At 47.9% G+C, this 12935-nt stretch overlaps 1 protein-coding gene across 1 annotated transcript in view; it reads right to left on the bottom strand.

The window, feature by feature from the left end:
* The window catches only part of LCP2 (lymphocyte cytosolic protein 2), a 1300494-nt gene that overhangs the window by 317994 nt on the left and 969565 nt on the right, over positions 1–12935 (bottom strand). Inside the window, exon 18 of the mRNA XM_077265986.1 lies at positions 9178–9251. Within this exon, the coding sequence (XP_077122101.1) occupies positions 9178–9251 (74 nt within the window). The remainder of the gene's footprint in view (positions 1–9177; positions 9252–12935) is intronic.

The raw sequence follows: 12935 nt of genomic DNA, 5'->3' as shown, positions 1-12935 counted from the left end.
CTGAACCACCCAGAGTTTAAGGGGAAAAGAAAGGCAAAACACACTGCAAAGGAAAAAAAAAAATGGTCTCAGAACTTCTCTTTTCCCTCTATTGAGATGCATTAACACTTTGTGGGCCAGCTGTACTGTTATGGACCTGGTGGTTAGGTGCACCAGGAATGACCTGATAGTTAAACACGGAATCGGGACGAGCTCTGGGGAAATGGGAACTCTGCTGACAGCAAACCCTACTCCTATCAACACAACTAGAAATAGCCGTGGAGCGTGCCTGACTCTGCCTAGACGCCTCTTCACAGCCTAAGAGCTAACTACCCCTAAAGAAAGGAAACAAAGCCTCACTTGCCTCAGAGAAATTTCCCCAAAGATAAAAGCAGCCCCCCACAAGTATTGACTGTGATTTAAGAGGAAATCACAAACACAGGATGAAATAGGTTTTAGCAAAGGGAGGCCAGTCTAACTAAACAGATTGAGGATAGAAAAGGGATCTTTGCGGTCAACACAAAAACACTACAAAAACCACGCAGAGTGTGCAAAAAATACCCCCGCACCAACTCACGGTGCGGTGGTGCCACTCTTCACCCCCAGAGCTTCCAGCTAGCCAGGCAGTTTCATGATAGCAAGCTGGACTAGAACATAGCAAGAGAAACCATATGTAACAAATGAACAAGCAGGAACTTAGCTTATGCTGGAGTAGACAGGTCCTCAGAAAGATCCAGGAGAGATCTGAACCAGTACTAGAACATTGACAGCTGGCATGGAGTAACGATCTGAGTGGAGTTAAATAGAGAATCCAGCCTAGCCCTAAATGAGGGCAGCTGGGGAAGGAATCTCAGAACCAGCAGCTCTACTCACAGCCACCAGAGGGAGTCCACAAACAGAACTCACCGAAGTACCATTCATGACCACAGGAGGGAGTTCGAGAACGGAATTCACAACAGGGACCGAGTCCGACCTTGGGATGGTGCACGTCCTCCCAACCCCAAGTATTGTGGGCCCTACGTCAATCTGGGTTGCCCCCACAGTATACACCTCCTGCACCACCTCTTCCTTCATGTTCTCTTCAGCCTCCATCTCTGAAAGTAACATGCAGCGCCCCAGGGTCCTGGTCATTGCAGTACTGATGCTCCGCCACTAAGGGGGGCTATGGTACGTCTGATGGCACTGAAGGAGTTTACCTGACCAGGTATCACAGACACCAATACACTTCACAGTCTGGCCTCCAGGGGGAGCTAAGGGTGCTATGTATTAGGCCACTCCTCACAAACTGGTAAAACTGAGGGTTAGATAGGAAGTTAGAGAGAAAAAGCTGACTGGGTTGGAACCAGGCAACATCCTGTGGCAGAGGGTGTTGCAGGGAAAGATTCAGGGGGGTCCCTGTCAGGGGTGGGATCCTGACAGAGGCCTAGCGAACAGAAAGATCGTTACGGGACCGCGCCTGCACTTCATTGCGGCGGTACCCCAAGAAAGAACAAGAAGCGAGGTTTATTGTGCTGAGTGAGAAACGAGATCAATGCAACAAGGAGAAACACCAGTAGGAGTCGTGCTGTAAGACGAGGCAACATCCTACTGAGGCGCGAAGCCGGTGGCCGGAAACGCCGAGGAAGTATTGAGCTCCAGGCCTTACTTCAAACCTACGGCAGGACAGTCAGTTATAGGCGGGCTGTCTCACTCAAATCACCTAAGCAGACATAGGGGGCAACAGTTGGAGAGGGGCGACACTAGGGTCCCGGAAGACCTCCGAGCCTACCCGTCATACGGGTGTGTCCTAGCCATATCATCTGGGGGACGAAGAAGAACATCAGAATTAGTTGTGAGGGAACCTCAGAAACAGACACAACAGTTGTGAGGACTATCCCGGAAGCTCAGCAGGGAAGTACTACAACATACAAGTGCTAGAAGGTAGGCACAGATTTCCACCTGCAAAGGGAACTCTGGAGGTGCCATCGGACCGGCCGGTCTCAGGCAGCCCTGTTAACTGTGCTCTGGATTGAGGATCCTGAAGCCTTCAGTAAAGAGGTAGAGAGACTGCACCCCTGTGTCCTCGTTATTCACCGCGACCTGCACCACACCACCACATCATCACGTTCTATCTTCACTGGACTCCCCTCAGCAGGGTCACGGACCGGGTCTAGCCACCGTGACAACCCCAGAACTGAGACAGAGAGGCCCGGTACAGGGTACCCCTCGGCCCTGCGGCAGTGGGGGCGCTCCAACTTGGCATCACGAACAGGATCTACTTAAGCCTGAAGAATCAGGTAATGTGTGCCTTGGAACTGTGATTTATTGTGCTTGGACTGTGACTTATTGCAAAGGCTGTGAATTGCCCCTGCTGCCAAGAATTCCAGCCAAAATCGCTGCCATTGTGGCATCATGTGGCGCGCCAGAAGAGTGGAGCGTGTCGTCGTGGGAGTAGCTTGGAAGAATGGTGCGAAGGTAGAGCCAGCCCCTCACAGCTACTACTATGTTCGGGAGATATGCCCATCAATGAGGGAGGTCCGTCTTCTGGTCTGGGACGGTGGCGGGAAAAGGAACCGCCCTCCGGACGGGAGAAAGCCAGAAGCCCTGGGCGACGCAAGACGGAGTCTGATTGGCAACATGGCGAGCAGAGGTCACCCGGAAGTGGAAGAGCTATGCCGTCAACTCCGAAGTCTGTGTCAGCGAAAAACCACTGCCAGTGAGGAGCCATGTCATCCCCAAGTGCTGATACCGCAATCTGTGGAGGAGGAGGCTGACGCCGGAGACACCGCGAGGGCGGATGGCGCCCTGGATCTGGCCCGGGCGGCCGAGGAACTCCTGCTTGTTGACATAGACTCCCCTCCACCACGACCACCCGGACAGGTGTGTAGCCGCCTTGAATGTGAGAGGCCATGGGAGACACTAGAAACCGCTGATGTCCCCTTGTAGCCCATTGCACAGCCCGTGAACCTCCAGGGTGAGTGGATGACCTTTAAGTGGACCTGCGCTACCAACAACTTGATCGGGTTCCCCGGAGAGGCTCAGCCGGAGGGGGAAAGCATCGAGGTCATCCGCCAGCGGGAGTATCGCCAACAGCTACGCCGACAAGAGGAGGAGTGGGCCCGTAAGAAGGAACTCCGCCGACGGGCTGAACGGGAGAAAGAACTCCAGGCCAATATGCGGGTTAGACAGACGGCCGAGGAAGACTGGGGCCCGCAGCGCCATGGAGTCATCAGCACCTTCCGGATGCAGGGAGGTTGGGGCTTCATCAAAGAGCCCGGTCTCGCTTTGGAGGTATTCGTGAACCGGCGGGATGTGGAGGCGCACCTCATCGAGGGACATCCAGGCCGGGATCTTTACCCAGGGGACCACGTTTGGTACAAACGCCTCTGGGGAGACAAAGGATGGTATGCTTTGCACGTACGCAAATACAAGCCAGAAGTGACTGTGCCACCATCTGGCGATTCTCCAGGACCGGCTGTCATTGCCCCGATCTCCCTGTGCGCCAAATGCCTGCGGACCATCACCCCGAGGAGAACTGTGAGTACACAGACTCCTATCCAGGGTGCGGACGCACTCTATGTGGTAGTAGGTGGTGGGCGGTACCCACGGAAACCACCCCCAGACTTAGAGGAATAAACCTCGATGCCACGAAAATGTATATAGTTAATTGCCTACTTTCTATGTGTCTCCCTGCTGCTACAACCCGACTAGGGTTAACTCTTAAAGGGATCCCTTAGTTTACCCGGGATCCCTATTTTTGCCTTTTTGTTTTTTGTTTCTCGTTCATCATTGTTGAAAAGAACTACTGGATCATGAACATTGCATGATTACAAACTTATTGTAAATAGTTTGCACCTTCTTAAAGGTGCCCTCTACTGGTTTTACAAAGAAAAGGACTCTTCGCGAAGAAACTGTTCCTGGAAACAGTACCTGAGTCCCTGCTGTACACGAACTTGCAGCTTGAGAAGTTGCACTACCTCCAAGAGACTTGGTCCCCTCTTAAAGGGAATGTTCACCAATAGCACTTAAGGTGTAATGATGTCTTAAAAGAAGAAGTAATAATTAGTGTTGAGCATTCCGATACCGCAAGTATCGGGTATCGGCCGATACTTGCGGTATCGGAATTCCGATACCGAGATCCGATACTTTTGTGGTATCGGGAATCGGTATCGGGATTAATATCAATGTGTAAAAGAAAGAATTAAAATAAAAAATAGGGATATACTCACCTCTCCGGCGGCCCCTGGACTTTACCGCCGTAACCGGGAGCCGTTGTACCTAAGAATGCGCGCTTGAAGGGCTTTAGATGACGTCACGGCGCTCTGATTGGTCCGTAGCGGTCGCGTGACCGCTACGCGACCAATCACAAAGCCGTGACGTCACCTAAGGTCTTTCAAGCGCTTGAAAGACCTTAGGTGACGTCACGGCTTTGTGATTGGTCGCGTAGCGGTCACGCGACCGCTACGCGACCAATCAGAAGCTGCGGACGTCTTCTAAGGTATTTCAAGCGCTTGAAAGACCTTAGGTGACATCACGGCTTTGTGATTGGTCACGTAGCAGTCACGCGACCGCTACGGACCAATCAGAGCTCATCTGCCGGGACATCGGGCTCATCCACGAACGATTATGAGGTGAATACTATTGTTGGGTGTAAGGTGGTACGTGGCAAAAAGTATTATCGGGTGGATTGGAAGGGTTAAGGCCCAGAGGACAGGACTTGGGAGCCTATTGAGCACATTCGGGCTCCTCAGCTCATTGCTGCCTTAGAGCGTAGCAAGGTCCAAGGAGGCAGGGTAGTGTAAAGGTACCTTCACACGAAACGACGCTGCAGCGATAGCGACAACGATGCCGATCGCTGCAGCGTCGCTGTTTGATCGCTGGAGAGCTGTCACACAGACCGCTCTCCAGCGACCAACGATGCCGAGGTCCCCGGGTAACCAGGGTAAACATCGGGTTGCTAAGCGCAGGGCCGCGCTTAGTAACCCGATGTTTACCCTGGTTACCAGCATAAAATGTAAATAAAACAAACAGTACATACTTACATTCGCGTCCCCCGGTGTCCGCTTCCTGCACTGACTGACTGACTGAGCGCCGGCAGTAGCAGGGCACAGCGGTGACGTCACCGCTGTGCTGTGCTTTCACTTTCACTTTGCGGCGCTCAGTCAGTGTGGGAAGCAGACGGCGGGGGATGCCAATGTAAGTATGTACTGTTTGTTTTTTTTACATTTTACACTGGTAACCAGGGTAAACATCGGGTTACTAAGCGCGGCCCTGCGCTTAGTAACCCGATGTTTACCCTGGTTACCAGTGTAAAATATCGCTGGTATCGTTGCTTTTGCTGTCAAACACAACGATACACGGCGATTGGACGACCAAATAAAGTTCTGAACTTTATTCAGCGACATCACAGCAGGATCCTGATCGCTGCTGTGTGTCAAACTAAACGATATCGCTAGCGAGGACGCTGCAACGTCACGGATCGCTATCGTTACAAAGTCGTTTCGTGTGAAGGTACCTTTAGGTGTCGAGTTCCCACCGCTGCACAGGGGGAATCTCGAACCATGTCCTCTGTGGTCTCCCATTCTTCCCCAGCCACAGTTGAGTCTGCTCAGCAGAGATGTCGGTCCCAGCATCTGGCTCAAGCTGATACTGTGTGGCTGGTTACAGCTGCCGCCCCAGGTTCAACCTTTGCAACCAGCATTGATTAGCGGCGAAAAGACGTTCCAGGGACTAAGTCCTGCTTTTCATCTACTGAGCATGCCCGTGGCATGACCTCCCATTGGAGGTCGGAGGTCACATGCTCAGGTCCTGTAGCGGCTCAGATTGGACCACTAGGAAGGTCCTGGAAGGCTACATCTATAAAAGGCTCGCATGGCCGCTCGGCCTTGCGCTAGTATAAATCTATAATTGTGTGTGTGTGTGGATGTTTGCCTGATTCTGGTGAAAGCTCAGAATCATACTCATTCCTAGTGTTGTTGAATGTACTTGAGTGATTGAGCTACATAGCACCAGATTGTGCAATCCAGCACCAGGCATGAGTTTATTGCTTGAATTTGCAGCGACCGCCAGTGCGGCGCCGTGAGCAACTAGTGTGCTTTCCTAGCCCTAGTTAGGGTGGTTAGTGGCGTCTGCCAGTGCGGCGCTGTACGCACTCTGTGCGGTAAATCTTTAATTAGTCCTGACAACCGGTCAGTGTAGTGTGGGAACTCGCGCTTGATCTCAGCATCTGACTCAGGGCGTCCTCAGGCGCGGGCTCAAAAGCCACTGAGTGTCGGAGCGAGATCAATCACCAGCATAGTGGGGTTGAATTTCAGGGATCCTACTAGCATCCATCTGCTGCACCCTGTGACTGCTAACAGGGCATAGTGTTTCCTTTGTTTCCCTGCGACTCTGTGAAGCAACAGAGTTCACATCAGTTCATACCGGGTGACGGAACCCGTGTTTATTCTGGCGTAGTACCGCCATATAGTGCCGTCATTACCTAGCAGCAGGTTCCATCTCTGCACGGTGGACCCCGGGTTGCGAACGCACCTTATTACTATCTTTATATTTATTCGGTGCGTTCCACCAGCCCTAACAATTGTTATTGCATTGATTTGTTTTTGAGCCATGCTGAATGCACTTCTCACACTTTGAGGATTATTGTGTTGGCAGCCATTGCCTCTATATTAAGGCATGGCTAGGATAAGCACTCTTTGCAGTTTTTAATTGTTCTTATCTGTTGTTGTGTCGTGTATAAGTGTTATATTTTCTCAAATAAAGTTTACCGTATATACTCGAGTATAAGCTGACCTGAGTATAAGCCAACCCCCCTAATTTTGCCACAAAAAACTGGGAAAACGTAATGACTCGAGTTTAAGCCTAGGGTGGAAAATGCAGCAGCTACCGGTAAATGTCAAAAGTAAAAATAGATACCAATAAAAGTAAAATTAATTGAGACATCGGTAGATTGTTTTTGAATATCCATATTGAATCAGAAGCCCCATATAATGCTCCATAAAGTTTATCATGCCCCCATAAGATGCTCCATATTAAAATATGCCCCATATATTCCTGCATAAAGGTTAATAATGGCCCCATAAGATGCTCCATAGACACATTTGCCCAATATAATGCTGCACAAATGTTGATTATGGCCCCATAAGATGCTCCATAAAGATATTTGCCCCATATAGTGCTGCACAAACCTTGATTATGGCCCCATAAGATGCTCCATAGAGTTTATGATGGGCCCCATAAGATGCTCCATACAGACACTTTCCCCATAGAGTGCTGCACAAACCTTGATTATGGCCCCATAAGATGCTCCATAAAGATATTTGTGCCATATAGTGCTGCACAAACCTTGATTATGGCCCCATAAGATACTCCATATAGACACTTGCCCCATATAGTGCTGCACAAACGGTGATTATTGCCCCATAAGATGCTCCATACAGACACTTGCCCCATTTGCTGTTGCTGCGATAAAAAAAAAAAATCACATATTCACCTCTCGTCGCTCAGGCCCCCGGCACTTTCAATATTCACCTGACTTCGTTCCGGGCACCGCTCTGTCTTCAGCGTCTTCTGCACTGACGTTCAGGCAGAGGGTGCGCACTAACCATGTCACCACGCCCTCTGACCTGAGCGTCACTGCAGAAGACGCTGAAGGCGGAGCGGCATCGGAATGAGGAACAGGTGAATATCGTGCAGCACAGTGCTCCCCTCCCCGTTATACTCACCTGCTCCTGGCGCGGTGCAGTCTCTGCTTCCCCGGCGCCGCAGCTTCTTCCTGTATTGAGCTGTCACAATTACCGCTCATTACAGTAATGAATACGCGGCTACACCCCTTTGGGAGGTGGAGCTGCATATTCATTACTGTAATGAGCGGTACCATGTGACCGCTCAGTACAGGAAGAAGCTGAGGCGCCGTGAGAACCAGGGACCTGCAGGGACCGCGCCAGGAGCAGGTGAGCATAATTAGACAGCCCCCGTTCCCCCTCCCCTGCCGACCCCTGGGTATGAGTCGAGTATAAGCAGAGAGGGGGACTTTCAACCCAAAAAAATGGGCTGAAAATCTCGGCTTATACTCGAGTATATACAGTATGTAATTTATAAAATTTGGGTGTTCCCATTCATTGGTTGTTCTAGTGTAAATTACTTGCTTATGGAGATCCCCTGTGAAATTGTTTAGTGGTGCTCTCCAAGTTCCTTATAATCCCCAGTTTTTCACAATTTACAACGGATCCGTTTTTTTAACAATTCGCCAGATTGTGCCTGACGGGTAAAAACTGATGTGTGAAAGCAGCCTAAGAAGAACCAAATATAATTTGTAAGCACCACTTCAGCTTGTTTTTTAGTACTGGAATGGTGATGTTAATCTAAGCTCCCTGCCCCCTGTCTTATACTCACCCTTTGGTGTTTTCACCCATAGGCGGTCATCTTATGATGAATGTAGCTTCTGACTGGCTGGAGGTCAGGAGCTATTTTACAATCTCTTAATATAAAACTATGAGAATCAGAACAAAGCTCTCATAGACTTGTGTTCAAGACTGACCTCCAGCTCCATGAAACTCTGGAGCAGCCGGCGGGTCACAAACTGCTGGAGAATGATGTGAGTGGCGGGGATAACAGATAAAAATGCCATGAGCAGGGGACTTGGATTTGAAGCACCACTCCAGTGTTTAAAAAAAAAAAAAAAAAAGCTGGAGTGATGCTTTAATGTTTTACACCATTAATATAGGGTAAATAAAATGACATTCCTCCCAACTTTGAAGGGCAATAAAGAGAACACGGCCTAGTCCTATCTGTTTGCCCACATTGGAATAATGCCCCTAGCAAAGCCCTTTTGTGATCTCACACAGAATGAGGCTCCTTTCATATTTTCCACTCAGTATGAGGCCTGAAAATGCCGTATAATGCTCCTATACAGTATGATGCCCAAAAGCTACCTGCCCCACACAGAATAGGATGCCCTAATAGTGCCCCTCCATATACTGTACAAAGTATGGTGCTCCTTTGGTGCATTCCCCTATGTTTTCATTAAAACATACTAAATACCTAGTGTTATATAATGGCATCTTATAGTAAACACACAGACAGGTACATTTGTGTGTTTTTATGGGTTCAGAAAAACCTTTACATTTGGAGGCATAATCTTTCAACATACTTCATAATTACTAAATTGAACCAAAAGCTTTGTTGGAAACTTCAATAGGCATAATATAATGGTCTTACGTCATTTCCAGATGTGACAGGAATTGGTGCTGGTGGTCTCCCATTACGTGATCCTTCTGAAAGCCAGTTATCTTCTGTGTGTAGAGTTTAAAATAAATGAACAAACACAGACCAAATGAGGATACACAATACAGAAAATGAAATAAGGCACATTTTACAGTACATATAATTTATGTGATCACTATTATGATCATTTGTTGTTGAACTAATCAATGTTAAACTGTACAAAAAAGTGCTGAAGCATTCATCTCATTATACACATATTGACTTAAACCCAATAATGACCACATCACAATGTAGTCATAGTAGGTGTATGCAGTGGGATGAGGAACTGAACCTGCACAATGCCAGGCGGGTTCCAGCAACATACATGGCATCATTACTGCAATCAGAGATGTTAAACTATTTTAATACTGACTTCATGCTGACAGCAGAATTTAACTGTTGTAATTGATGGAAGACCCCTCAGCTGCCATTCTGGTCCTCCTGTGGAGCTCAACCGTAGGCTAAGCTCCATAACAGAACTGCAATTTCACTATATACTGCAATACTATGGTAATGCAGCATATAGTAAAAGTGATCGAACGACTGCAGGTTCAAGTCTCCTCAGAAAGTAAAAGAAAATAAATGTTTTAAAAAGTATATAAAACAATTAGAAAATATTAAAGTGTAAATCACCCCCTTTTCAAATTTAAAACAGAAAAAAAATAAAAATAAACATATTTCGTAGAGCCGCGTCCAAAAATTAATAAGATAAATAATTATTTTAATTGTAAGTTTCATATATATAGGGGTATTAAAATTTGCACACAAAAATCATAATTAAACCCAATAAAAGATATATATTTTATTTGAACTATTTATAACTCTACCAACCGATGGTTCACACCACAAAGACAAGCACACTGTGAAACCCACAACAAAAACACTTGGAATGTCCTAAGGAGTCCCTAGTATCGTGCCTATGCTCACACCTTTCTGACTGCAGGGGGTTGGCGCCCTAGGGGGAAGAGTGTTTTGGCACCCCCACTCCATGATGGCTGCCCCTGGGATCCCTCAATGCACCCTACAGTCACTGGAATGCCCCCGTATATAGATTCACAAGGGGACCCCTGATACCATACATAGGTCACACCTACAACTAAGGAGACCCTATTATCCTAAGGTATAAAAAACAAATGAGAACACATGTAGCATTAGTGGCACTCATAGATATTTGGGTACTGTAGGTTTATATCTTTATATAAGCATGAACCCCCATGGACCTTTTTAAAGATATATAGCAATCATTTGGCCAAAATGTGGATCAGTACCAGGGATATGTGTTATATGAAGATTAGTGTTGAGCATTCCGATACTGCAAGTATCGGGTATTGGCCGATATTTGCGGTATCGGAATTCCGATACCGAGTTCTGATACTTTCAGTATATCGGATACCGGAATCAGAAGTTCCCATAATTCAAAGAGCCAGAATTCAGCCAATGAGGAATGATTAGAAGTGTGGGCACATCCTGTTCTGCATGGTAGGCATGTAACTACTGGCATGGCTGTGATTGGCTGCTGAAATGATGTCATGATGCACTATAAAAGTCGCCGCCGCCATTTTGGGCTCACTCTGCTGTGAATTCAGTTAGGGTCAGGACGATGTGTTCTGACTGAGGGCCAGTTTAGAGATAGCAATTTGCTTCATTGTGCTTTACCCAATCTAATTTAGCAACCGCTGTGTGAGAACCTTGCTTTTGCTTGCAGCGCCGTTCACAGCTGTCTGCACGGTCTCTCTGTGTGTGAGTGCAGCTCACTCTGTAGTCTGTCTGCAGCCACAGCCGGTTGTAGTCAGCTCAGGGTGCGTCACTGCCTCATACTGTTTAACCCATTGTCCGTTTTTCAATTAGTGCAGCCTGCTGCACATTTTTTTAAATTTATCCTATTAGTGGCTTTCCTGTTGTGAATTAGACTTTTTTGGCTCCCTCTTGTGGTCACTAGTGGTATGACTCTGTGATTGTCTTTCCCTAGTTTGGCACCCACCTGGGTCGTTAGTCCAGGGGTGTTGCTATATGAACTTCCTGAATTCTTAGTCTGGTGCCTGGCATCGTTGTAATCAGTCCTTTCTGTTTGCTCCTGTCTGCTGGTCCTGGTTCATGCAAAATTAAGCAAAGTCCGGCTTCCTTGTTTTTTGGTTATTTGCATTGCTCTTTTTTTTTGTCCAGCTTGTACTAAATGTGATTCCTGATTTTGCTGGAAGCTCTAGGGGGCTGGTATTCTCCCCCCGGGCCGTTAGACGGTTCGGGGGTTCTTGAATATCCAGCGTGGATATTTTTGATAGGGTTTTTGCTGACCGTATAAGTCATCTTACTATATTCTGCTATTAGTCAGTGGGCCTCTCTTTGCTAAATACCTAGTTCATTCTTATGTTTGTCTTTTCTTCTTACCTCACCGTTATTATTTGTTGGGGGCTTGTATCCAACTTTTGGGGTCTTTTCTCTGGAGGCAAGAAAGGTCTATCTTTTCCCTTCTAGGGTTAGTTAGTTCTCCGGCTGGCGCAAGACGTCTAGAACCAACGTAGGCACGTTCCCCGGCTGCTGCTATTTGTGGTGCTAGGATTAGATATACGGTCAGCCCAGTTACCACTGCCCTATGAGCTGGTTTTTTGTGTTTGCAGACTTGGTATTTATTGCAGAGACCCTCTGCCATTGGGGTCATAACACTTTCCATCCGTATCCTGCTAGATTGTGGAAAAACACTATATAGGATTACAAAGAGGAGCTTTTTTGGCCTTGGAGCGCCGTTTACGGCTGTCTGCACGGTCTGTGTGTGAGTGCAGCTCACTCTGTAGTCTTTTCTGCCACCACAGCTGGTTGTAGTCAGCTCAGGGTGCGTCACTGCTTCATACCGTTCCATTGTCCGTTTTTCAATTAGTGCAGCCTGCTGCACATTTTTTCAAATTTATCCTATTTGTGGCTTTCCATCCGTATCCTGCTAGATTGTGGAAAAACACTATATAGGATTACATAGAGGAGCTTTTTTTGGCCTTGCAGCGCCGTTTACGGCTGTCTGCACAGTCTGTGTGTGAGTGCAGCTCAAAACAAAAAGTTTACAAAGTTCACCAAACACTCCACTTTAGAGTTGTGTAGGCCACAGTAGCTCATATTAAAGTCTAGTCCACACTTGAAAAAATTAGTGTTCCTTATACCTGTTAGCAGCTGTTCAGGAATAAGCACACTAAGCCCTTAGTACTTTTCTGCCTATCTTTATCAGTCTACCAAGATGAAGAAGGCAGGGAGTAAGGCACGTGGGCATGGAGGTGGAGGTGGAGCAGGAAGAGGACGTGGGGATTCTGTGCCTGCTGCGGGCACCAGTGACTCATCATCCCCCAGTTTTAGCAGGGAACAGTCCTTCATGCGCAGCTTTGTTGGAGCTCGCCGTGCCCCGCTGCTGCGGGACGAACAAATTGAAGCCGTTGTCCGATGGATGGCAGCTAACGCATTGACTTCAATTAGTGCCACATCCTCTCAGGCACAGAGCACTGAAGAGCACCCATCTGTCTCTTCACCACCTGCCAAATTGCCCAGGCAGTCAGAGAGCCCAGGACAGGAGCCATCTCTACTTCTGTTCTCTGAATCTCTTGGCTTGGAAAGATGGGGCCAGCCAAGCAGCATTGGAGAAATGGAAGAAGAGGCAGTATGCAGTGATGCCCAACAGCTTTGTCTCTCTGACTCTGAAGATATGGGTGGGCCAGTGCCTCCGTTCAGCACACCTC

This window comes from Ranitomeya variabilis, chromosome 5, assembly GCF_051348905.1.
Source record: "Ranitomeya variabilis isolate aRanVar5 chromosome 5, aRanVar5.hap1, whole genome shotgun sequence".
In the NCBI taxonomy this organism is placed as follows: domain Eukaryota; kingdom Metazoa; phylum Chordata; class Amphibia; order Anura; family Dendrobatidae; genus Ranitomeya; species Ranitomeya variabilis.
The sequence above is the reverse complement of the archived record's forward strand: the minus strand, read 5'-3'. Positions and strand labels throughout refer to the sequence as shown.